Below are 27871 nucleotides of genomic sequence, written 5' to 3'. Positions count from 1 at the left end.
ATTATACATTGTCCCTTGACTCAGACCCACACATTGATACCTAATAAGCCCCTTTTCTTGAAACATTTGTGAGACTTGTCACAATTTTGAAAAAAACTGTATCTACAAGCTCACAAGAAGTTTCATTGCAACTCGTGAGCTTATGTAGATCTATTTTATTCCCTCCTTTCAAATAGACAGAGTATCATAGCCAGAGTATAAAACGGGGTTAAATTGGTTAAACCAATTTAGCTGGGGATCATCCCCTGGAACCCCCTCAAGGACCTCTGGGGGTCCTCGGAGGCTCGGACAGTAAGTAAGCATTGCCGAGCCGGGGAGCCCTGAGGCCCATTAGGGCCAGGAGCCTCTCTCCTGTTCCCTTAGCGCGAGGCAGCTTGATGTACAGTACACTGCCCCTGGACATGACGCTAGTATGTTGCAGGCACTTAACCCAATCTAACCCTTGATGCTGAGGCTGAGGCCTTGGGTCCCATTTGTAGAGTCTTTAGTAGCTCAGTAGCCTTGTGGTTAGAGTTTCTGCCCTGAGACTGTGAGGTTGGGGTTAGATGCTCCCAGTCTCAGGGAATTCCCTCCTCTTGCACCTGAGAGCACCACAGGCCTTTCTCTCTTTCGCTGTTGGAGGCAGGCAGATCGCACCAGGCGATGATTATATCCTACTACATAGGCGCCTGCTGCCATTTGTAACATACATTTACAGGTCGCATTTTACTCGTATGAATGGAAGTTGGACAGCAAAGGAAATGCCAAAGTGATTTCTTGGGTTTGACAACCTCCTCTTAGCAAAAATATGAATGGATCGATCTAAAATAACTTTAATGCATGTTAAAAACGGCAGCAGTGTTTATGTAATGTACATGTACATAAATATAATCATCGCCTGGCGTGATCTGCCTGCCTGCCTCTTAACAGTTGTCATGCCTGTCACTCAAGATGGCCGTGGTGGTGTGTTTAGGTGCAAGGGCCACGCCTCCATGTGCTTTTGCGGTTAGGGCCGATTCATACTCCTATTTTACCACTGTTTCCGCGCTGTAGTGCCGAAATGATTTTGGCTCGTCAAAATTTTTCAGTAGCAGTGTAGCACCGAAGAGAAGACTTTAGGACGGTACCTGCCCCCCCGAACCTCAAATGACGTCACGTTGTAGGAGCCGAACCAACTTTTATTCGGCTCTAAAATAAAAAGAGTATGAATCGGCCCTTAGAAAGCAGGCTCCACTGATGCTTTTAAAAATGGACTAAAAACCTACCTTTTTACAAAAGCATTCTCTTAAGATTTTTGTCTCGCGTAATTTTAACTTCACCCTTTTTAGTTTAGCTGAGCTGGGTGGATCCCATAATATTGATTGCATAATGCTGTTTTTATTTTTAGCCATGCTTTTAACCTTACAATAAAATGCATTATACCAACCATTGGTATAACTTGTACTTAAGTGTTTTCTCGGACACACTTTTATACAGTTTTCAGAAAGAACATTATAAAAGCTATTCCCCTGCTTACGGCTTCCTGCAGCAGACTATTGCCATATTTGATTAACGCATGTTCTTTATCTGTCCTCAGGTCGAGCAAAACCATGAATCTCTGCTCAAAATGTTTTGCAGGTACGTCTTTATATTTCTGTTAACTTCTTTTTTTCTTTTTCTTCTCGTTAACCATATTAGATGATAATTGATTTTCCTGAGAATCACGATCAATAAGCCAATCTAACAAAAAGCTAAACAGTAAATATGTAGCTTATGATCAGTGCCAGTGCTACGTATACACGCAATACGCACTGTGAGTAGGGCAACACGCAGAGGGGGTCAACACAAAGTGCCAAGCCATAATCTTCTCGGCGGCTCTGCCGCATCATAATGTGTACCCTGTAAATTGCAATTTCTGGCCACGTCAGTTATCGGCCTGCCTGTTTAAATAATGCCTAATGAAGTTACGCAAACCAAACCTACTTGAATCCTCCCCTTGAAACATGTCAAAGTCAAAATAACTGATGTTCTTGTCAAACGTTTCTTAACCCATTCTGGACGGAAACCCCTTTTGGTGTTTTAAACATTGTTATAGTTTAGCTATTGAAAAATAGCAGATCTACAAGCTCATACGAGCTTGTAGGTCTGCTATTTTTGAAAAATCATGAAAATATTTATTTCAGAAAACTGGATTTTTTTTTAATTTCGAGGTCGGACCAAAATGGATTAAATCGAACTGTGAAGCCACACTATAGACAATACATACAACAGCACACGGTGAGGATTCAACTTTTAAGGCATTTCATTAATTGATAGTTATCAATTCATCATCAATGATGAATGATTTTCCTGGCCACCAGAATTTCGCTCTGGGTCAGTAAAGGTCTATCTAATTGCATTAAAAGCTAAATATAGCTGGGGCACGGTGGCACAGTCGGTAGTGCTGTCGCCTCACAGCTAGAAGGTCCTGCGTTCGATTCCGAATGGGGACGCTGTGGGCGCTGGGGGCGTGTTCCCTCCTCCGCGCCATCAGTGCCCATACCCGAGGTGGGGTTGGCGAAAGGGCCTTTCTGTGTGGAGTTTGCATGTTCTTCCCATGTCCCCTAGGGTAGGTACCCTCACAAAAACATGCAGTAATCCTGGTCTCTAAACTACCTCCACCTGGCCAGCCGGGCGCCTGATGGAGGGGAAAGGAACTGGTCGGTTCCAACTTCCTTCCACGCGCTATGTCCGGCCAGGAAAATTCCCCCTGTCAGGTGAAAAGAAGCAGCTTGGACTCCTCATGCATCGAAGGAGGCATGAGGTCAGTCCGCTGGCCCCCCAGGTTGGCAGAGGTAGTGTAGCGCCCAGGATTACATTAGTTAATTGGCACTATATATATATATATATATATATATATACACACATATACATACACACACACAAAATGCCCTTGAGCAAGGCACCTAACCTCAAAACTCCAGTGTCAATCAGGCCTGGAATTTCATCCTTTTAGGGGAAAGGCCACTTGGCCTTTAGTGTGGTCAACTTTTTGAGGGCACAAAGGCTGAGTGCCAGGGCATGAAGGCCATCAATTAAAACAATGATTTTATGTCCCCGGTCATAATTATTTTAGCTTCAAGGTTAAGGATGATTAAAAAAATATTTATTTATTTCAAGGCGAACATTGGTTCAGAACAGTGCTTCTTAAATAAATAATCACAGCTTTAAATAAGAAATTATAAGTAGCTACTGTTGTGAAATATTGTAAACATGTCTAACATGTATTGGGGCCCCGGTCCAGAGATTAAAATCATAATGATATGACCTAGGACCCTGTCACCCTAGGCTAATTCATATACATTTAATTTGGGGGTCCTTGAAGTTAAAATGGCTGAAGATCACTGGGTTAAACTGTGACTTAATTCACAGAAAATACAATGACAGCCTACATAACTTTTGAATGAGGGCTTGGTTTAGAAAAGCCTATATTTTGTGCTAAAGTAATATATTGAATAACATATAAATGTAGCTTTTAAGGCTAGACTGGCATTGTAGTGACAGATGAGATCTCTCCATTGTGGGGCTGCAGGACTGAGGACTCTGGAGATAAGTCAACACAAAATAAAAGTGCAGCTTCTTACCTGGAGTACATGTGTTATCTGCCCTGTGCACAGGGGAACAATGTGTTTAATATCCATGGTATTTTTCTGTCGCTATCCAGATTTATGTTTGTTTTTGTGGGCTAGATAGATAGATCATCTCTCCTCCTCCTTTTATGGACAGTCACGCTGTTTCGCGTTAGACAAAAATAAATCATAACGGCAGCGTGTGGGCTAAATGCCCTCTCTTTAGTGTGTGTGTGTGTGTGTGTGATGACGACCAGCGGGGGTAGTTATTTTTTATTATTTTAGTTTTTATTAGGTTTTTATAGACATGACAAACAAGACATACATCACAATGACACATACACCAGACTGGCAATGTATATAAAATGCAGGGGTAGTTATTAAGGCAAAGTAACGCAAAAGAATCAAACCACTTGGCAAAAACACAACTACAATAAACATCTCTGGTGTTCATGTGCGCTACACAGATTTGTTCTGCGCGGGACGTTTGGGGCACATTGGTTACCGTAATGACTGGGAAATTGTGCAGAGGAAAAACGGTAAAATGAACTGCTGTGGGCGCCGGTCGGGGCACATGTGCACAACGGCCACTGTGGCCGTCTGGGCATATCATTTTTCGAGGGGCACACTGCCAAAGAGAGGGGCAACGACGGCCATGGCCGTCGTGAAATTCTGGTGTCGATGTGTGTAACTGTGAGTATGAAGCAGGGCCCACTTGAAAGGGATACTAAACGGTCAGTTAATTGTTTGAATTTAAAATAAAATGACTAATGTATAGTGGTTCAATTGTTAATGAATCTAACAGAATTAAATCTGTTATCAACTACGTAACCACACACTAGGGCTGGCAAAAATTAGGACCAATAACCGACAAATTTCTTTATTTATTATAATATTCAAAAGAATACACACACACACACACACACACACACTTTTATTTGTATTGTATGGACTAAATCTATTGGTTCAAGTAACTCCATTATTGCCCGCTAGGTGGCAGCATTAGCACACCTAACCTGTGCCACCCGTCCGCTCGCACTCTACGATCCTTGTTTCATATCCATTCAGTGAGGTGGGGGCTGTTGTTGTGAGGACATTGATCGTTAGCCGTAGCTCATACCGCTTAGCTCTCTTAGAAGCAGTTACATGTCCGCAGCGATGTTCACAAATGAGACCTGATGATTTACGATCGTCGGGATGCGCGATAGCTCACCATGGACAGCGCTCAAAGCTTTAGAGTTACAAGGCTTTGGAAATCCTGTTATAATGGAGGCACAATGGAGCTGGATTTAAAAATCCCATAGCTGGTGAGAACGGAGGCTCTCTATAGAAACCGGAGCAATGCTAAAGGGTAAATTGACGGTCGTCGCTTTCATATATGGAGTATACGGTTGTCTACGAACATGTACGTAGTTAGTACCTTTAGTACCTTAGCCTAGGGCTACGATTATAATCGTAGATGGTAGAGAAAAAGTTAACCACTTAATAATTGTGATTTCACTTCTTTTCACCTAGATGTTCAGGCGAAACAGCCAGATGAGGATTGCGCCCCGAAGCCCGTCCCCAGCTCCAGTAGCAGCCAATCAGACGCCTTCTGTAATGAGCCAAAAACCAGCAGTAGCCAGTCCCCGATGTCGACGCCCACTACCTCAGAGGAACCTTCGCCAGCCGAGTCGATAACTCCGTCTCTATCCACACTGGAGGGTAGGATCACACTTTATGTCAGCCAAATGATTCCTCGTTATTTTTCATCCTTGGATGCAAATTCCTATCCCGTTATTAATAGAGATAAATGATGATAATAAATTGGGATGTACCAAATATTCGGCCACTGAAACTATTCGGACCACTAGTGGCAAGAAATGCATATTCGGTATTCAGTTTGGTTGATTTTAGAGCCGACACCGAATAGTCAAAGAACCCGTGTTTCCTATATTCGGTATTCGGTTTCGGCCAAGAATTTCCCATTCGGTGCATCCCTAAAATAAATTGCCCATCGGGGCACAGGTCTCCACCAGGGCAGGTCAGGTTGTGGCCTCCTGGTGGTGCTATAATAGGTCAATGTGAAAAGGGTGCCTTTCTTCTTACACCTTGGATGGCAATCGGATGATTTGAGGCATTTTGTTCCAAAAATATGTTTAGCAAAAATCCACCTGTTGGTGGCGCTATAACAGGCCAATATGAAAAGGGTGGGATATATTCCTCAGCCTAGTAGGGCCAATCCTGCAAACTTTGAAAGCAATTAGAGGTTCAGAGTCTGGCTCAAGGACACTTGACACTAACTCTGGGGGTGTTCGAACTGGCAACTTTGCTGTTCCCATCCGGTCACTCTACCCCTGAGCCACCGCCGCCCCCTAGTGGTCACTCTACCCCTGAGCCTCTGCTGCCCCTAATGAATAATAACCCACAATCTGAGAGATAATACATTATTATAGTATGAATGACATCATAAGCAAGTATGACATTTTGAATATTTTTGAAACTACACAAATCTTGTATGAGGTCCCTGGAACAACATTATTTCAGATGGGGGTCTGTGACCAAACACATAATTGGGGGTCCTTGACATGAAGATATTTTAGAACTACTAGTCTACACCTCAGGGTTCCTACACAATTATGGAATTAGATTTCTCAGGATAGGTCTGGATAAGTGTGGAAATTAGAAAAAAAGAGTATATAAAAACAATTGTTTCCAATCCAGACTATTGACTTATAACACACATCCCCCACCAAAGTAATTTAAAGAATGCGGCAATATCTCTGTGCATAGTACTGCATACTGTATAGCATCACAAGTAACATTGTGACAAATGCTTGTCTGAGGAACATTTATTATTTACGCAGTAGTTATTAGAAAAATGTTTTATTCATAACGATACATAAATGTCAGCCTTCTGATTGGTCCCTGAATGACTAACCAGCAGGCTATTTCTGCCTCGTTCTGCCCTTCTACCTCCCTGGTTCCGCCTTATGGTTCTTTATGTTGAATTTGCTAAAACATCATTTTTTGGAGAGACAGACAGAGAAAAAACACTAAAAATAAATAAACAATATGCGCTAAAGACCGAGCGGCGCTAAAGATGGTGTGGACGGAGGGAACATATTGAATGACGTTACAACGTGGAAGCAAAACGTTGCCGGGCGACGGAGACGCCAAGAACCATAAATATAATACTAGCGATGCTGGATGCATTATAAACTAATAACTCATCCAATGTCGTTCTAGGCGATTTTAATAAAACTCGTCCAATGTCCTCTTTAGCCGAAAATGAGTTAACATCCCTAAGGTATCCCTAAAGATTAATGACATCATAAAAGATTTAATAGCCGATCTACAAGCTTGAGATGTGTCGCATTGTGACATTGTTGTGAGCTTGAACTGGAGAATGTGTATGTAGGAACCCTGACGCCCTCTCTAAGACCAACTGCAGGCGTTGGCAGTGACAGGGACTGCACACGCATGGAGGGAATCTAATTGCTTTAAATTGAGAACATTTTAAAAAGAGAGGAAAAAAAGAAAATAGCACCAGCACAAAGCCATGTATTCAGACAACCATATGAATCCATTACCCAGACATTTTTATCTCATTTCATTTGTATTGCCTCTGTGAGAGGTGCCATCACCTCCCCCCCCCCCCCCCCTACTGTTTATATTGTATCTCTGAAATCTCCTGGCTTTTGGTTTCTCAGGCTGGTAGTTTATGGCCACTTTTCCCTGAGAGCTTCAGTCGATAACACTGCTGGCAGGTAGGATAGGTTCCCTGCAGTGAAGACTACTGTAGTGAAACATCTCCTCAGGTGGGCTGAGTCCTGCCGTGTGTACCACAGGTTCTCAAACATTTTCCTGTCAAGGAAATTATGTGTTTGGCCGCAGAGTGGCGCAGACATCCATCTGTGCCAGGGAACCCCAGAAGAGAACACAAAATAATAATAATAATTCTGGGACCCATTTGAATGAACACCTGTGGGTCCAGGGACCTGTTGCATTGAAAACCTAGTTCCATCACTGACAGTAGTGTCCTTTAATGCATCTACGTCATGAAACAACTTCTGTGCGCATTCGGACGAGCCCGTGAGTTGAGCACATTGGTCATAACCCTTTTCACTCGTTCATGCATTGGGCCCCAATTGGCCCAAACTTGCAATACTAGATTTGACCACTTGGCTATTATAGTGCCTCCAAAACAACCTGGGCTTATAGTAGTTGAAACCAGGCCTTTTCTTTCTTTTCCCCCCCAGAGCTGGCGATTGTAGTGACCGTTTTGCGCAGTAGAGGTGGCAGCTGTAGAGGCCCCTGGCCTGGCTATATTTGTCCCGGTGGCACATATAGAACGGAAGCGATATGAAAGGTTATGCATTCAGAGGAGAAGGAAGACACTTACCGTTGCCAGGGCACGCTTCATCACTGTGCACAAGACAAGGTTATTTGCTGGAGAAGGAAAAAAAAGCAGCGGAGGCTTGCTGAATAGAGGCGTTATTAAATAGACCACAGGACAATGTGCAAGAAATGAAACCAGCTCGCTCACACTGCCCTGGTCCCTGCATTGTCGTTCAGGACACTTATGTCAGCACAATCCATGATGTATGAGCCGCATCACATGGCCCTAGTTCCAAGTTTATAGATGAAATACTTTTTTTTAAAACAAGGTTAAAAACATGATGTTCAGCTTAGGGCTGAGCGACTTTAAATCCATATCACAGCTATTTAAAACTTTTGCCTCGATTACAATTAATGAGTGCTTATATTTATTTAAAATAGTGAAAATAGCAGATCAACAAGTTCAACGCGTTGTTCATTAAATATCTATTAGTATTGTTTGTAAAAAAAGTTTTTTTTAATTGCCCATATGAGTTACATTTTCTCAGCTCAAACTGCAAAGCCAACCAATCACAATCACCCCTTCAGTGTTTAGTAGCTTATTTCAAGTTCAACTCATTCAACACCTTTCCCTCTGTGTCACATGGAAAAAAGTTCAACTCGAGCGTGCGCACGATAGACAGCTGCGACATTTTGACGGGACCTGCTCGATCACCTCTAGGAAAAAGAATTACTAGGCGATGTGTGAAAATACCCAAACGTCAGCAAACAGATAAATGAAAAGCTTCTCCCATGTCAGTTTAAAAAACGGCAAGGCGTCTGTTTACTGAACTATCAGTGATTTTACCGTGACTATTGCAAAGCTCATACTTGTCATGGTGGACAATAGTAAGCCCTTGTATTCCAGGCGGTGGACCTCAAAATAATAAGAGTGCATTGTAAAGTTGTAGCAAAGTAAGCTTCTGTGTACAAAGAAGCCAACGCACACCAAAGTCCTTGTGGCGGTGCCGGCACACAGGAGTGTGAATCCAACGTTTGGGCGGTTAAGCCTTCATCAGGGAATGAGGCTTAACTGCCGAAACGGTGGATTCATTTTTGTCTTACCTGCTGTCCTAATAAAATATTGGCACTCTGGCTATTTTTCAAGATTTACTCTACAGTTTTCTCCCATGTGCCGGCACCGCCACAAGGACGTTGGTGTGCGTTAGCTTCTTTGTACACAGTACGTGGAAAGTAAGCTTCTCAACAGGTTTCTTTTCTGCGGAGTCTAAAGTTAACAAATGTCTTGCTTTCTCTACCTCTCTTGCTCTTTCATTATTTCCCATTCCTCTCTCCTTTAACTGTATCTCCTACATGTCTCTGCCCTCCCTCCTCCTTTCCTGTCCATCCTCTCCTTCCTCCAGAGGTATCCAGCACAGACACAGCCGTCGGCACAGTCTCCACCCCTACGAAGCGGTCCTTTGAGTCAGGTACGCCTCGGCACAACAGTTGACGTTATGCTTAGAAGAAAAACACTTGGTACATGCTTCTCACAGAAATGTCAAGGATAAAGTCTGCAACTCATTTCCATTGTGGTTCTTGGATTTGTACAAGCCAAACATTTCAACAGAGAACCCATCAACCATTTCCATTAGAGTTAGACCAATAACAAATATTTGGCTCCGATCCGGCAGAGAGTCCTAGATGACAGATTTTATGGCTATCTTGATTCTTGAAGGATATTTAGTCAAAGCACTAAAACGAATCCAATCAATTTGAAAAACTTGGATTGAAGTTAGGGGAGTTGCACCACTCAGTTCACACATGTGGGATTTTTTTATGAACTGTTGCGCAAACTGTTCTCATTTGTCTTCACCCCACTCACACACCTGTGTGAGTGAGTGGGGTCGGGGAGGATACGCCCACTGTTCTGGAAGAATGCTGTGAAAACGTAGCCTCGCCACAGGCTAGTAACGTTAGAAAATAGACAAACTACTAACTTCTACGGAACTTTGTATTAGGTTTATTGTATTGTTAACTGTTTATGGTGTTCATTTACAACGCCAATGACTTGACGTCTGTCTGATATTTTATGAAACTATATAACTATATAGAGCCATACATCAAACAAAGTCAATTTGTCTGCACTTAGTTACATCTTAAAATGCAACTCAACTGCTTTTAATTTGTCTCTAAATTAACTGCGAGCCCAGCCTTTAGGTGCATATATCTGCATATGCTTTGAATGATTGATTACTTTATAAACAGGTTGCAGGATTAAAAAACAAAAAAGCACAGGAACGTACAGTTCAATACAAGGTCTGCTTAGGATTTATAACCCAAGAAAAGCCTATGGCTTGTTTCCATTGGGGTAACTGGGGCCCTTCATATTAAATTAATCTGAATACTAAATACACAAAACAGTACAAATTGCATAAAATATATTGTGGTGGCTGGTGGTGGTGAAGTCTAAATAATAGTGCCTACCTCATTGTATAGTGAAATTAGCCTACAATAAAGCGTATGATTGAATTTGTGTTTATTATGTACTTGTATAATATTAGCATAATGTATGTCAGGAGAAAGGGGGTAAAATATTAGGTTCCGTTAGGGCTCAACGTTTTTGGCTGGGGACCCCCGGAAATGCTTTGGCCATGTCTCACGACCCCCGCCCTTCCCCCACCCCAATACTGCAAAAATAACCTTAATATTAGAGAAAATATGTCACAAATGAATACTGAAACCAGATCTAATCATTAAGGAATGTACTATTAGTTGGGTTGTTTACGGCAGTTCTGGTCCGTTTCTCAATGGATTTGTCATCTAGGAGGGTTATTAAACAAATTGAGCCCCCATGGAAATCATTTAGACCTGACGTCGAAATGAAAAAAAAATCTTCTAAATTCTGACAGTCTTCTGAAATACAGATGTTTCTGTATCAGTGGTGCACAATATTTCATGTCGAGGACCCCAAAAATGCAATTGACCTCCGACCCCCCATCTGAAAATATGTTGTTCCAGTGACACCTCTGCGTTAAAAACGTTTGCTCTGAAAGAATATATATTCAAAGATTTGCACCACATTTTCACAATTCTTCAATAGCTAAATTATAACATAATGTTTAAAACACCAAAAGGGGTTCCCGCCCAAAATGGGTTAAGGCAAAATTACCTAAAATTAATTCTGAGAACCGTTAGGGAACCGTTAGGGACCGGAACCGAACCGTTAAGCAGTTACGAAGCTGGAATGGAGGAAATGTCAGGATCAGCTGCAGTGGATTGATCCAAAATTGCTGCTGGGTTAATTGGCCTTACGGGGGGGGGGGGGGGGGCAGAGGCAATGAGATGAGGGGGGGTTGGGAGGGGGCTGGGGGGGGGGGGGGGGGGGGGGCAGAGGCAATGAGATGAGGAGGGGGGGGGGGGGGGAGGCAATGAGATGAGGGGCTGAGGGAACTCAGCCGGCTAATCAACCGTTTGCTGGAAGCAGACGATGCTGGCTGTGAATGTGCGGGTCACAGACTTATATTCAGAACACTAACGTAACATAATAGGCTTAGACTTATCAGGAGTCTGGGCTACTTACATAATGGTCGTAGTAATTTGCTTTGGGGCGATGGCTCACATGTGCATGGCTCACATTCACTCACTTATGTAATGCAGCTGGATCATATGAGCACTGTTAATAAAGTATTCAATCATTAAAAAAAAACGGTTTGCAATATATACTGTGTATATATATATACAGTAATATATAAAAATGAAAGATATGTACAATAAACAGTCGGAGGGGGTCATAGCACTGCTATGCACACAAACTGCGTGTGTATGCGCGCGCACACACACACACACACACACACACACACACACACACACACACACACACACCTGACTCTTGAAGTGTATCACATCTTTCCTTCTAGTTATTAGTTTCATTAATTAGAAAATAAAAGCTGTACAAGCTGTGTTGAATCCTGATGCGTTGTTTTTGTCTCCGCCAGGCCGAAGGCGTGGCCGAGACTGTTTTGCACCCTGTCTGCGTGTGTGTCCGTCCGTCCATCTGTGCCTGAGACCTGTAGACCTGTGCTCCGAGGAGCATTTTTATACTTCTATATATATATATATATATATATATATATAGTCGTCGGTTCCTTGATATATAAAACATCAACTAAATCTGTCGGGATACATTTTTTATTCAATTCATCAAAATAGTAATCAATAGAATCTAATCACTACTATTGATTACCATTCATTATTGTTGCAGCCCTAATCTGGACTTTTGGCCACAGAAATTCACCCAGATAACAGCCAGTAGGTAATGCAGCATGCAGTGTTCAGATGGCACACACTGGGAACACACACACACACACACACACACACACACACACACACTCATGGGGAAGACCATGAGGATCTGGCTGTTCAGCCTGGCCTAGTTCTCAGAGACTTATCGAGCACTGATCTGTATTCGCTGCTTGGGCCAGTAAAAAAAATGAAAACTACCCAAAAAGTGCAGGATTGATGAGAAAACTCAAGTTGAATTCCCAGCATGCACTAGGGCTGAACGATTTGTGACAATGTCTAATTAAGATTTTTCTGATGCGTTCGATTTCATTCGTGTTTTAGCTTTAGTTCAATATTTACTGTGTAGACATTTAACGGAACCAGTTGGCTCGCGGTCAGGTTCATACTTCAAACCCGTCTTTGGGCCATGGGTTCGGTTTCGATACGAGAGGAGAGGCCCGGACGGTTGGCACCTGGGCTGCCAAGCCAGCCAGTTTTTTTTTACTGTGTAACGTTAACGGCCGCAGTTTTTGCCGCTGAGCATACAGGGTCTGTTGTCATGGTTACTGCTTTAGCTCTCAACAACCGTCATGTAGGCTAATCATTATTGAAAAGTATATATACAGTACTCTATTAAGTTGATTAGTACAATTTAACTGTTGCACCATTACTTTAAATCCAGATCTACAGTAGTAGATCTACAGTACAGTAGTAGGTCCTGTAGCTGGGGGTTTGAACATATTATATGCAGGTTGGTTTTCATCTATGTATTGAACAGTACCTGGCCGGCTAGTGAAACATGTTTACGTGTGTGTGGGGGGTGTGTGGCTGAATGTGTATGTCCAGGCTCTGAGTCAGAGAGCGACGCTTCCCCAGAAAAGCGGGTGAGAGTTGGCGAGGTGCCAGGGGCTGAGGAGTCTTCATCGACATCATCATTATCATCATCATCTCGCAGCGGTTCCAAACAACGGAGTCGCAGGCGCTGCCATCGCTGCCAAACCAAACTGGAGCTGGTACAGCAAGAACTGGGCTCCTGTCGATGTGGTAAAGACTGCTACACACGCACACACCCAGGGCTAGCTGATAAGACTTCCATTACAATTTTTGCTGACAATTATTGAATGATTATTAAGACAATCAGTGCCGGGATTTCTTTCAAAATAGAAGCGCAAGGTGCCAGGAAGATACGGCCGCTTTTACTCTGTAAGACGGGAGACATATTTTTGCTTGCTTACCTCGCCAAGATTACGATAAAAGTCGCTGATGATCGCTCGCTTCATATTTTCAATGAGAGGCATGTTGAAGTCAGAAATGAAGAGCTTAGGATATCCATCTGGTCAAAACCACGGAGTGGTGAACGGTAAACACGGAAGTGAACGACAACGCGCAAAAGAGCAAGGACTATGGTGCAGAAGGAGAGATACAGATGTATACCAATGTGCATACATGGTGAAACCATATTCTTTCAATATACTTTTGTAGGGGAAACAAGACCGCAAGTACTTTTTTTGTTGCTATCCCTTTTGACCTGTACTGTTTTTACATTTATGTTCAATAAGCAACATATTGAGTCATTAGGACACAGCCCTTATTGAGACGATTGAAATATGTACGTAATGTTTTGCCAGTTGTGACGTGTGTGCAAAGTTTTGCAACTTTTCGAGGACGTTTAGCACCTCAAAAACGCGATTCATTGGGATTTCAATAGGGCTTCACACTACTGTGCAGTGCTCTGGCCATAAAAACAATTATTCGATTAACCTACTAAAGCAAGGGTTTGTTGTTGGTTCTAAATATCGATTTTGATAAAAGTATTTTTGGTTATTTTGGATTTTGATATTTTTGGTTAATTGCAAAATAGTTAAACACATAAGTAGCACGTGGGGGCACGGTGACATAGTCGGTAGTGCTGTCGCCGTATACCTAGAAGGTCCTGGGTTCGATTCCCGCTGTGGGTGCTGGCGGAGTGTTCTCTCCTCTGCGTCATCAGTGCCCATACCTGAGGCGGGGTTGGCGAAAGGGCCTTTCTGTGTGGAGTTTGCATGTTCACCCCGTGTCCCCTAGGGTAGGTACCCTCACAAAAAACATGCAGTAATTTGTCATTCTGGTCTATAAACTACCTTCCCATGGCCAGCCGAGGCGCCTGATGGAGGGGAAAGGAACTGGTCAGAATAACGTGTTCCCGGGGAAACTCTCCTGTCATGTGAAAAAATAGCTTAGACTCCACATGCATAGAAGGAAGCAGGAGGTCAGTCCACTGCCCCCGCCCCCCAGGTTGGCAGAGGAAGTGTAGCACCCATGATTACATTAGATAATTGACACTGGGTGAAAAAATGTGTTGCAAAATCGTGGGATAAAAATTATGAAAAAATAAAGAAAAAATAAATTAGTAGCACGTAACACATCAACTGAATTAACATTTATATCCATATTTAGGGCGTGTACATAATAGGTTGTCAACATTTACAACAAGCAAGGACAAAAATATCCGATATATAAGTATGCGACATGTCGGTAGAGGTACAGTAGAACTATAACAAAAGCTAAAATAAAAGGTTATTTTGTTCATGCATGAATACAATTACGCATGTACGTATGTACGTACGGTACAAATGCAGGCTTGTTGAGTTGTTTTGTGTGTGTGTGTGTGTGTGTGTGTGTGTGTGTGGCTTTTACTAGCCTCGGGGGAACCCTACCACAGGCCTGAACTGTTTACACTTCTCACATAAAGCATAAGCCAATTACCACAAACACTAATGCACTTTAACCAATATGAAGGTAGTAATCAACCTGTTTGCATCCATATTAAAGTGCTTAAAGAGACAGCGGTTTTTACTGCACTGTCATACATTTGCAGCCAAATGGGAAATTGGCATACCTTTTAAAAAAAAGAAAATAACCAGGAATCACTGAATCCACAGACAGGCCAATTGATTCTATGCCTACTTAATAGTCGAACGCACAGTTAGTATGAAAACATATTTCATAGGGGCTAAAGGGGATAATGGTAGCAGTTCTGACTAATTGCTGATTACTTCGCTAATGTTGTTGTGGAAGGTTTATCTATGGATTGGAAGCTAACTGGATCTGATAATTAGTTGAATATGTATGTCTGCTCTTCAGAGTGTGACTGGCTAGAAAGGATAGTTGCTTCTAATACAATCGCAGCATAGCCCATATTTTTGCTTTTGTTAAAGCTATAACGATGATCAAATTGGTGTTATTTAACATTTTTGGGGTCAAGGAATCTAATTAAATAGGTTTCAAGACTAAATGACCATGACAACAGGGTTACAATATGCACATTTAATTAGAAATGCATGTCTTCCCACTTGCTGAAATATGCATATTATGTTATATGGATGTGAAACATTGAGAATCCTAGTTACTGAGTAATTAATGTGAGAGTATTTGAGTGGTGCAACCACTCCTACAACCAGCAATGTCCGTGTACCTGTGTACCTGTATCAGTGAGCACGAGTATGTGACTTATTAATACCAGTAGGGGTCGCCAGAAACAGAGAGAGGGGTAGTGCTGTGTCTGCTGCCTGCTAATATATGAGAGAGAGAGAGAGGGGGGGGGGGGGGGGGGGAATTGCACCACTCAGTTCACACGTGTGTGATTTTTTGCTTTGTTTTAGATTTAGATGTATTAGTCCCGTGTGGCCAGACTGTTGCCTTTCACAATTTTCAAATGTTTCTGCTCATAGAGCCTGGAACATAGAAGCCCTGATCAGTAAGTGATAAAGCCTCCTCCCCACTTTGTTTCATCTTCAAAGTCGCACACATTTATCCTAATATAAACCGAAATCATCTAAGCTTGCTGCTTAGCCGAAATGCACGACTGCCTCGGCATGCAGCATTTGCAAGGTGCTTTATAGTATGACTTGCAAATAACCAGTTCTGGCAAGTCCCTTGATTTTAAATGAAGTTGCAGTGTACATTGGTATTGGTGCAGTGACTCCCGCTGCCATCCCCACTGTGAGGCTGAGACCGCACCAGTGTCTTTGGCCAGCATATCGCCCCAAACATGTCCACTCTGAAAAGAAAAACATTATTTGTGATATACATATTGCATAATGGAATTTAAATACTATGACCTTATCATGGCTGTCTTACCTGATAAGCTATACTCTTATGAGGTAAGACAGCCTGCTAAGAGAGAGAGTCCTGATGTCCCTGCACCCGTCACACCATACACTGCAGGGGTGTCCGAAAGGTAGATCGTAGATCGTAGAAGGTAGATCACAAAGGCTGTGCAGCAGCAGGTAGATCACATAAATAATAAGCCCTAAATAATAATTCATTTATTATAAAATAAAATCAAACCCGTGTGAACTGAGTGTTGCAACTCCCACCCCTCTCTCTCTCTCTCTCTCTCTCTCATTAGCAGGCAACAGTGCAGCACTATCCCTCTCTCTGTTTCTGGCACAACAGCACCCCTACTGGTACTCGTAGTCATATACGGTGCTCATTAACGTCACAGACACACATAGGTGAACAGTACTGAACACGGACATTGCTGTTCCTTGGAGTGGTTGCACCACTCAAAAAAACGTTTTGGCATCTGCCACTTGAATTAAGTTGACTTCATTGATTGACATAAAAAAGGCCTGTCAGCTCAAACCCATAATGCAATTCTTTGTTTTCAAGAGTGTTGCTGCATGCTCACAAATGTCGGTAGAATGACAAATGAAATCCAATACCCTTACTGTACCTATTCCATTTCTCTCCCTCTATTTACCCAAGTGCATTTGTCTCATACGTAACGCCAGCTACGCTATTCCAAAGCCGCCCCAGGTACATTCTGACCTGAGATCAGATTCTAAAAATGTCTTCTACATCCTGAGTTTTCTGAAAAAGCTATGTTTCTATTTCAGTCGTTCTTCGATTTTTCAAAAATAGCAGACCTACAAGCTCGTAGCACGCCACGAACTGGTCAGTTCAGGTATGGACTGCCACACAGACTAGGCTGTCTTCTTCTTTCCAAAAAAGGCTGAGGTTGTGCCGTCGCACCACATTAACTGCCTGAAGTGGGACCACCACACCAATCTGCTCCCACTGATTGATCACTGAATTTGCCATATCTGTACTCGATGTTTTCAAGCGATAACGTACACATAACTCTATTATGCATGACATCCACCAGGTGTCTGCTGCCAGTATGCAGGTGCGGATTCATTGCTAGATACAGTGAAGCTGGTGTTTCCCTCTCTCTCTTATGTGAGGACTGACACTACTTTCACGTGGATCTGCATTTCACAGAGTTGTAAATGATTTGCTGCCCAATTGATGTAACAACCTGGCACTTCAAGTTACCCTGTTTAAATGATATTATTGATATTTTTAGTGATATTTGCATATTTTACCCCTGTTGTCTTGGCCTTGAGAAAAGGATTCAGTTTAGTTTTTTTGCCTTGAAAGCTATTGAATTGGATTACTTGATGCCAAAAATGTACACTTTGACACCAATTTTATTATAGCTTTAACAGAAGCAAAGATTTTGGCTCAGCTGTATTGCTATAAATGGTGACGATCTGGTGGCCATTTTGAAAAACGTGTATATTTCAGAAATGAAGAATGATGCAACTCGTCTCTTTGGATAAATCCCTAAGGTACTTCCATACCAAAGGGGACCTTTGCGTCATCATTCACTTTTTTTCATGTGTATTTTTCATACATTAATGCCCCACTTCATCATTCAAGACTAGTGTTGTAGTGAGCTTGTAGGCTGGCTGCGTTGTAGGCCGACACAAAACAAATGTGTTTTTTAATTGAAAGTGGTTAAGTCTGTTTGTCATAAATAAACACACATTTCCTGGAAATTCACAGTTTTGGACATACAAGGTTTGTGTTTTATGTTTGTTTGTGTGCATGCTTATCGGCAGCTCTGTGTATGTAACCTTGTCTCTGCTGGTACAGCTGAACCCACAGTAAAGTGGGGCATGGGACCGTGAAGCCATTCCCAGGGGGTCCGTGGACAGAGTGCATTGCTTTCAATCCATTATTTTGTGTCAGTAAATCTGACTTACCAAGAGAAATGCAAACTGGCTGCAGCAGATGGCAGTTTTAACCACTTGAACCCCAGTATCCCATTTGCCAAAAAATAATGCTATTTTTGGCGTACACTAGAGCACTGTTTCCCAAACACTGGATCGGGACCCAATTGTGGGTCACTGACCAATTTTTATGGGTCACGACTAGAGTAAAAATCCCATTTTATTTCCCTACTTAAACATATGACACTATATATATATATATATAGACAGCAACCATATCTGTCAGGGCTTTCCATGACACTATGGTCCACTTGCAGTGATGTAAATAGGTTTTCAAAGTAATGAGTCCCAGGATGCAGGGATGGTCTTTTAGATGAGTCCCAGGGACATTCTATGAGTCCCACTTCAACGACGTTAGGAGTCATACAGTATTTTCACTATTTGCCATTTTTACAAATTGCAGCATTTAACTCCCATTTCATTTTATATGGTTATAATGTGGTTATATTCATGTAGAAAACAAAAGAAGAAATGATGATCATAACTAAAGCTAGCAAAATGAACTAGAATAAAAAACAGTACAGTAGTGCATCCTGTGGATGCAGAGGTCGTTGTTTCATTGCGTCCCTTAACTATAAACTGCGTTTTGTGATGCAAAACGCACCCTATTTTAATCTCTGTGTCTCTGCATCAGTTCCTATTGGACACTATACTGTACACTATTATTCCAATCAGATCCTGATCTGCACTGCCCCGCCTGGTTCGAGGCTCAATGTCATCCTCCTGGGCTGAACCAATTCCCTTACTGTTCTTTCCACTCTTTTGTTCTATCCTGGGTCGATCGGGGCCCGGCGTAATTTTTCCCAGACTTTAATTTCGAGGGTGACATTTAATCAGCACTCAACAAGCGCTGCGCAGCATTATCGTGCACATTAATTAATTAATTTTAAGACTACGAGAGCTAAGGAGCTCTGTCTCTCCAAGCTTAACGAGCATTCCTGTCGGCACTGCAGGGCGGCGTGAGAGTTGTGGGGAGATTGAGATGAGGATTTGGCTACTACTGTTCGCTTACTGTACATGCAGACAAAGTGAGAGCAGGGTTTTCCTGGCTAGGAAGGAGTGGGCCTTTCCATGTATACACTTACAGAGGTAAAATAACAAACACAAAGTCACAGTGTGATCGTCACCCTGATTTTGACATTGATTGTGAACAAATGAGTTCCCTCTCTGTCTCTTTCCAGGCTACGTCTTCTGCATGCTGCACCGGCTCCCCGAGCAGCACGACTGTATGTTTGACCACCTGGGCCGCGGGCGCCAGGAGGCCGTCCTCAAGATGGTCAAGTTGGACCGCAAAGTGGGCCGATCCTGCCAGCGCATCGGGGAGGAATGCTCTTGAACATTCCCCCCCCCCCCCCCCCCCCCCAAAAAAAAGAGGCATCTTCAGTGCCAAGATGGTGTCTCACTTGCTAACAGGGACGTGATCTTATTTTCTATTTCAGTGGTTCTCAAAGGAGTCCAGGGACCCTCTGGGGTCCAAATGGACCCTTACAGGTCTGTAACTTTGAGAGTGTGGAAATGGAACTAAATCGGTCCATTTGGGTCCATTGTTGCACTCTTGGAGTTAAGGGCGTCCTTGAAATTTTGTTTGACAACCACTGTTCAATCCTTCAGATTTTGTCTGTGGTTCTTCCAGACCCCCACCTTCATCCCCCCTAAAAAAAAGGATTTCTGACACCCTGCCCTTTTTTTTCCTTTTTTTTTTACATGCACTCTGGTTATCGTTTCTTTTTTTTCCTGATCACATCCTAAGATAAGATGCCTTCAGTGGGAAACCAAAGCCCCCTCGGATCCCAGAGTGACAGAATGGAAGGAAATTAAATCTATATACGTATGCTTTGTGCACAACTTGTTTTTTGTCCTTTTTTTTTAAGGCTCCTCAAAAGACACAAATGTCAGGAGTGTAAGAAGAGGAGGAAACCTATAGCGCTTTGTACAAACTGTTGCCCCCGAAGCCCGTTTCTGACCTTTTGCTCTTTACCTACCCCACGCGCGCACACACACCCACACACGCGCATGGGAGGGAGGAGATGAGTGGAGGACACGTTGTTTTGCAGATCTGGGCTCTTTTACCTCAACGTTGGACAAAGCTGCTGTGTAGCCAGACGCACCTTTAAAATCAGTGGCTTATACACCAACAAACACAAAGTCACAGTGTCATCACCATGCTCCATGTGATTGTGAATAAAAGAGTTCCCTCTGTCACCCACCCCCACACACACACACACACACACACACACACACACACACACACACACACTGAGTGAGGACCAGAACATGATTGTCCTCGCAATGTGTATTTCTCAAATTCTGCTATAGATTTGGCCCTCACAAGTTTAGTAATAGAAATACATGCACGCACAAAGTCTGGGAAATTGTACACTCAACACTACACAACAATGCCGCCTCAGGTTATGGGAATATCAAAGCCCGCCTCCTTTTCTGCATCTCTACCTACACCGCCACTTTGTGGGTTGTTTTTCACCAGAGGACACTGGACACTATCACCTCCCTGTTAGTCCTGCCTTCCTCCCCTTTTTCTGTATTGTTTAATGAAGACTGGTTGTTTTGAGTTCCACTGAACGGCACACAGTGGAAAGTGACCTGAGAAATATGGGGGGTGGGACTAATTACGAGGAATGACCTAGGCTGTGATTCGGCCTCGAATTTAGATCTTTTTTCTTTTATCTACCTTTGGACCTGGACTTGCAAAGGGACGCTCATCATGTTTGGTACAGTGAACTGGTCTTCATTACATCTCCCGTTCTGTCTGTCTGGTCCCATCTCACGCCTCCCTCGTGTCTGAAATGGTCGACAGTCGGCCGACGTTGCCGCATTCCGAAAATCACAGATCCATAAGCTCACAACTACGGGTGCAACATGTAATCAAATTGATCTATTAAAATATTGCTAATCCATAAACTAATAAAATAGTCTATTAATAATCTAACCCTATTATGACATAACTCACATGTCACATAATACGATGCGTTGTGAGCTTGTAAATCGGCTACATTCAAACTGTTGTGAGGTGAAGTATAAAATAAGTGCATAGTCAATTAATTATTTGACTAATTGGAAAACGAATCGGTGGAATAATCGATAGTTGTAGCCCTACTCACAATGCAAGATTTTGCAAGCTTGGAAATCAGCCATATTCGTTTTGTGTCACTATCGTATGAGAGAGAATAAGTCATGCCACTTCTCTCTGGGTTCTTCCCCCACCCCCCAAAAAACACATAACACCCTCCCAAATATTTGCATTACGGGTGCTGGACGAACGATAAGGAATGGAGGGTGCAACAATGACCTGTGGAACTGTGTTAAGGTTTCTGTTTGGAGAGGACATGTTTGCAATATGTCCACTCACACAAAGAACTGGTCTTCTGTTTGGAGATGACATGTTTGCATTATGTCCACACACACACAGAACTGGTCTGCAAATACAGAGTCACTCTTTTATATAGTCTCTGCCGGGTATAATAAACCTCATATGTCCAAACAACAAAAAGTTACTTTCCAGGATTCAAATAACAAAATTACCTACGTATGTATCAGTTCTACAAGCTCAAAATGCTTGCTACTTGCCTTTGTGTTTGATGAACTAGGGCGTTACGAAAAAACTACGTTAAAATATGGAGATAAAGAGGTTTTGTCCGACTGTTTCAGCTGAGAGGAGCATGAGCAAGTCAAACCCGAGAGACAACCCATGTGTGTTTCAGCTGCAGGAGCATGAGCGAGTCAAACTCCAAAGCGAGATGGGACAGAATGTTCCCCGGCCTATGGGATGATGATGCTTACTAGGGCTGGGTGAACATGTCACGATGCAACGCATACTGAACTTGTAGTTTGGTTATTTTATTTCCCTTTTTTTTTTCTGCCACCACTATAAAACAAAGTATAATACAAGATTTAGTGGTAAAGCAATTTAATTGTTTTGGTCAATGTGGTGTTATAGGAACATTCTTTGAAGATGAAAAGAGAACCTGGTCCGTGATTATTAAATTAACCTACTTGAGTGAGATTAACTCTGTTATTGCTTCTAAATATGTTATCTTTTGATATACTTTCCATTTAATTACCGATCCCTAATGCTTACAATCCATGTCTTCCCTCATTTCCCAGCAGCCACCACTGTGTGAAAATTATTTATCTTTTCATTTTTTGTTCTTTTGTTTTGGCCTCAGGAAGCTCAAAGCTATACCCTCAAAATGAGATTCCACTGCTCATAGCCCTCGCTCCCATCTATCATAAAGCTATCTCTCTCTCTCCACACCATCTTTTAATTTCCAACCCACACGGTAGACTCTGTTTGCCCCCCCCCCCCCCCCGCCTTTCTATTTCCCTCTCATCTCTTCACGTTATTGATCGCTGTTTTTTTTCTTTATTCTCTTAGTCCACCCCCCCCCCCTCCTTTCCCTTTTTTTTTATCTTTCTCATTCCTCCAGAGCAGACATGGGGAAAGTGAGTGTGGGTGGGTTGGGGGGGAGACAGACTCCATGACAACTATAGTGAGACTTAGGGCTGGGTGATATGACTTCAAATCACTTCAAACCTTTGCCTTGATTATGATTAATGAGCTACCGTATATAGAATGATGAGCTAGATTAGGTCATTGGTTCTAAACAATAGTGTGATATATTGCTCAGCCCTAGTGTGTGACTCACTTTTCTCCAATGTTATCCTGTTGACCAGTGGGAAGGATGTTATCCTGTTGACAAGTGGGAAGGATGTTATCCTGTTGACCAGTGGGAAGGATGTTATCCTGTTGACAAGTGGGAAGGATGTTATCCTGTTGACCAGTGGGAAGGATGTTATCCTGTTGACAAGTGGGAAGGATGTTGACCAGTGGGAAGGATGAAAAGCAAGTGGAATAACAATCTAATTATGAATGAATATTTAACTTAATTTAACCCTTTTCTTGCGTTTTGGATTTACTGACACTTTTAGTTAGCATAGAGAGCTACATCTTTTCATTTGTAAAAGTGACCAGAAGATGGAAAGTTGTTTATTGGTTTGTTTCCTTTTTTTTGTGTTGCTTGAACCCCTTTCCATTGTTTTGCTGAGAAGAATAAAAACTGGATTAGACAAAAGTGTTATCCTTCACTGACAGACTGGGTGTGTGAGTGGTAGTCTGGCAGCACATCTGTCTGATAGAGTATGTTACTACAATATAACTATAGCACATCTGCGCAGGAGAGTATGTTACTACAATATAACTAGCACATCTGCACAGTACATGTACTAGTTAATGTTAATTAACTAGTACATGTGCAGTGGTTGGATGTGGTCTACTCTTCCACTAAAGTTTCAACCCTAGTGTCAAGTATAGGACAAGCAGACAGGATTGGACATATGCCGCCATCTTTATTGTAGTCTGGACTCTGGACAGTTGCTAGTGAATTCATCATATTGACACGGCAGCCATTTTGCAATTATGTTAACGCCTTCCCAAACCGCCAATATGACGTCAGAGCAAAATGGCTGCTGTGTGTGTGTGTGTGTGTGTGTGTGTGTGTGTGTGTGTGTGTGTGTGAGTGAGTGAGTGAGGGAGAGAGAGACAACGAACCCGGAAGTTGGCTGTCTGCCAGGTTAGTCATAACTCCATGTACGCAGTTATTTTTATAGTGATGTAATTGGCTGTTTACAATTCCACAGAAGGCCCCTGTAAAGCTACTCTCAATTACCTAACAGATTCTGTGTGTGTGTGTGTGTGTGTGTGTGCATGCATGTGTGTGCGCTCTTACTAATGGAGAATGTTTGCAGGAACGGAGAGAGGGGCGTTGAGTCTTGTGGGCCGGCTGCACTAATTAGTGTAGTGAAAAAAAGAACATATGTAACTGTGATCAAAAGGCATCTTCAAATGGTGCCAAGCCTGGCTGGCTACCAGCGGCAGGCAGAAACACTCCTCTTCGCCCGAACGGAGGCAGAGATATGGAGACAGAGCACGTCTCCTCAGAGCACCCAACTGTTCCCTGTTCTCTTTCTCCCTCAAGGTCGTAGGGAGGCTTTTTGAGGTAAGTCTGGAGAACACCATTCCCGGGTCGTGTTGGTTTTTATGGATGCAATGGTGGCCAAAGTACTCAACCACAGTACTTCAGTCAAAGTATCAAATATTACTCAACTACAAGTGAAAGTTGCTCTGTCAAAGTAGTAGACTAGTACTGGAGTACTCCTTGCCATGGCATGATGCATTGTGAGCTTGTAGATCGGCTACTTTTGTACAACACTCTTGTACGAAGAAAACATTAAAACAAAAGTAGTGGGAGGATGCAAGGTTTCTGCTCGACTACAATATAGAACTGTTCTGTATCTATTTTCTTACTTTTCCCTACCAGTTTTTCATCACACAAACACAGCTGGAAGCAATTCTTCAGATTACCTTGGTCTTTTGGGAGCCAACTGATCCTCTTCACCCCTCAATACTCCATTCCTGATGTTGTCCTGATTGCAAACCAGCACACAGCGGAAGGGGAGCAATGGGCTGGAGGCACTACGGAGAATGTGTAGACTGTAGAGACCAGACCCATGGATCATTTTAGGGTGTGAAACAGTTAATCAAACTAATGGGTTTTGGGAATGTCATCTAAGACGGTATGGTAGTGAGACCATGCTGTAGTGTACGCCTGTACGGTGGTACTACTACCTACAAAAAGACAGTAGCATAATAGGCAGACCTGGAGGTGGCAGATTTGAGGATGCTATATGGTGTTACAGATGATACTAATTAAGGTGATACTAATTAATGCTCTGTTCCATTTAGTGTACAGTGACACCCCCAAATGGAACCAAATCCTCTGGCGTAGCAGTGTTTCCAGTGAGCCAACATGCACAATAGCAGCACCCTGACTCTGTTTGACCAGAATGGAACAGAGCCTTCATTAGTATCATCGGTAACGCCTGTGAAGGAAGTAGGGAAGAGGCCCAAGTTATTTACAAAATGGCCTCTGTAGATCCCATAGGAATGACATGGCAGGACCAGACCAGTAATGACTACACTAGTGTTAGTTCGGTTCAGCCGCACAACACGCCTTTGAAATTCCTAATCGGTATCCCAATGAAGCTGATTTTTCCAGCGACATCACATGGTGGAGGGTTCTCATTGCCAGGCATTCATTGTGAATTAGCGATACGTGTTGGCCAGAAACCTCTAAATCAGGAAGTAAAAGCCCCATAACATGTCCCGCGATTGTCATTTAATCCACCCAAAACATACTTTTGGTAAAGCAAAATACTATCGTACATCAGACGCAAACCAGCTTGTTTTTGGTCTAAAAAGTGATTACGTTCTAAGTTGCTGTGTCCCATAGCAAGCATAAGCCAGCAGATAAGCATAAGCCAGCAGATTTTCACCGGATGCAAATGGGAGTGTTACAGTACATGTGGAAACTGGACGCAGCTGAGCACCGTAATCAATTGATATTAAAAAAGGCGTGATAAGGCATCACTCACAACGAGGTACATACGAAAATAGCCGTCAAAAGGCGCACTTGGCAGTCGAAAAACTACCACGACATCTTCTCTGTCATTCTTTCTTTTTATATCAACGTTATTAAAATCTCAGTGTTTTGCCAATTATTTGGGGGCCCATAGTTTGTGATATCCTCACGGTTCACCAGTGGGCCTCGATCATTCCACCGATTGGGAATGGCTGTGCTAGAGGCTGTTTTGGAACTGGATGGGGGTTTGGACGTGTGGTGGGATGGTGATACAACACAGTGCTAATCTGTTTAGAGACCGTCAAACAGGAAGGCCTGACAGTCTGACTGTGGTGATTGGCTAATGTGCATCACCTCAAGATCAGATCATGTCCTTGTTAAGTGCTGCTTATCTCTCTGTGCACCACTCTCCTTCCTCTCTCAATCTGTCCGTCTCTGTCATACTCACACTGTGCCTGGTGTACTGTCTTCACTCTCTGTCTGACTGCACATTTATGTCTTATCACTCTCTCTCTCTCTCTCTCTCTCTCTCTCTCTCTCACACACGCGGGCGCGCACGCACACAGAGAGAGAGAGAGAGAGAGATGCTTGTGTTACAATACTTGTGAGGCCATCAACATTTTAGGACCTTGATTTTATGTATGGCATTTTAATTGTTTATATCTTTTGCCATTTTTCACCCTAATGCAGCAAATTATATACATCAGGCATAATTCCCGTATCCAACTTCTGAATCTACCCTTAAATGCCTAACCCTAGACCCATCTTAATTGGAAGTCTAAACTCCCCAAATCATATTAAACATAAAGAGAGGGCCAGGAAATGGTCCCCACAATGTATTTTTCTCATTATGCTACTACTGTATACTTGTGTGGACATCTGGACCTCACAGGTATAGTATAGTGTGTGTGTGTGTGTGTGTGTGTGTGTGTGTGTGTGTGTGTGTGTGTGTGTGTGTGTGTGTGTGCGCGCACAGTGGCTGTGATGTGATTATGACTAAGGTGAACTGGTGAAGTGAGGATCACTTTCATCTTGTCATGTAATGTAGCCGGCTCTGTTCCGGGACAGCATCAGTGTCACCCAGGCGAACAAAGCTTATTAGATTTCAGCAGCAAATTCACAGCATAAAAACAATGCTACACTCTACTTCTCCAGACACACGAGACCCACTTTAGCTCAAGCAACGTCGTTAATTCACCCATTATTATGCTAATCTGAAAACCAAGGCGTCGACATGGCTCGATGGAGTGAATTGCACCTGGGGAAAGTGCACTTCCTTAACATGTCCTCCCTGGTGTATGCTGTGTGCAGAAAAAAGGGTACTGTTACATGTTGCCAGGTGCATGATCATCATCATGTGATCATGCGGTCTAGTCAACACCAACTCGGGATCCCTGGATCACTGCCCTCCACAATTTCCTATCCAACATCAGCTCTGCAGTGTTGTCAGCCAAGCTGTCGCACCGTAGCACGTCTACATAGGTGGTACGCTTCTTTCCCCTCCTGGCTTTGCCCTGGGTTGGCTCCCATATATTGCCTCAAGTTCTGGGTGCCTGATGCAGTACCTGCCAGCCTCATTCTTCTCTCTCTCTCTGACTTTGTCCATCGTATTTTAGTCTACTTGCCAGCCCATATAGAGCCCCTTTGTGAACCCGGACATTTTGAGTAGCCTAAAGTTTTATATTAGAAATATTGAGTATGGGTCCCCAGCATTTAGAAACTGCCGAATGCTAACTTGCACATGTTGGGCAATTTTCATAATTAGCATAATAATCTGAGGTACCACTGACAACCTATAAGGCAAACATTTCAAAATTCCATTATGCTTTAAGTAGCATGTGGCATGTCAAACTAGGGGGTTTTCATTCTGAATCCATTGCAAGCATTAGTTTTGCGCGAAAAACACTCCTTTGGTTAAAAAAGTGTCCGAATTTAGCCCAAGGAATGTGTTTTTCGTGCAAAATGTATGCTTGCAATAGCCTGATTATCAACCCTTAGTTTGAGATGTCACATGCCACTTAAAACATAATAAAAATATTATTAAAATATTATAATATTATTATATTTAAATATTATGGACTCAGTGCTGGTTCTAGCCTGCCCAACTAGGGGGTGCGGGACAAATATATATTGGGGGGACGTCCCTGTATGTGCTGCATAGCGCCTGCGGGTGGATTTTTTTGGGGGGGTCAAATCCCCCGAAATGCATGCAATCCGAAATGTGCGC

At 42.8% G+C, this 27871-nt stretch overlaps 1 protein-coding gene across 1 annotated transcript in view; it reads left to right on the top strand.

Annotated features, from left to right (window-relative positions):
• zfand3 (zinc finger, AN1-type domain 3) overlaps positions 1-23298 on the top strand; it is a 34407-nt gene extending 11109 nt beyond the window's left edge. The window contains exons 2-6 of the mRNA XM_080772308.1: positions 1556-1596; positions 5082-5270; positions 9290-9355; positions 12996-13193; positions 19390-23298. Coding sequence (XP_080628434.1) covers positions 1556-1596; positions 5082-5270; positions 9290-9355; positions 12996-13193; positions 19390-19544 — 649 coding nt within the window. The 3' untranslated portion in view covers positions 19545-23298. The remainder of the gene's footprint in view (positions 1-1555; positions 1597-5081; positions 5271-9289; positions 9356-12995; positions 13194-19389) is intronic.
• Positions 23299-27871: the final 4573 nt, after the last annotated feature.

The sequence above is a fragment of the Protomyctophum bolini genome (genome assembly GCF_963924005.1).
Source record: "Protomyctophum bolini genome assembly, chromosome: 1".
In the NCBI taxonomy this organism is placed as follows: Eukaryota; Metazoa; Chordata; class Actinopteri; order Myctophiformes; family Myctophidae; genus Protomyctophum; species Protomyctophum bolini.
The sequence above is the reverse complement of the archived record's forward strand: the minus strand, read 5'-3'. Positions and strand labels throughout refer to the sequence as shown.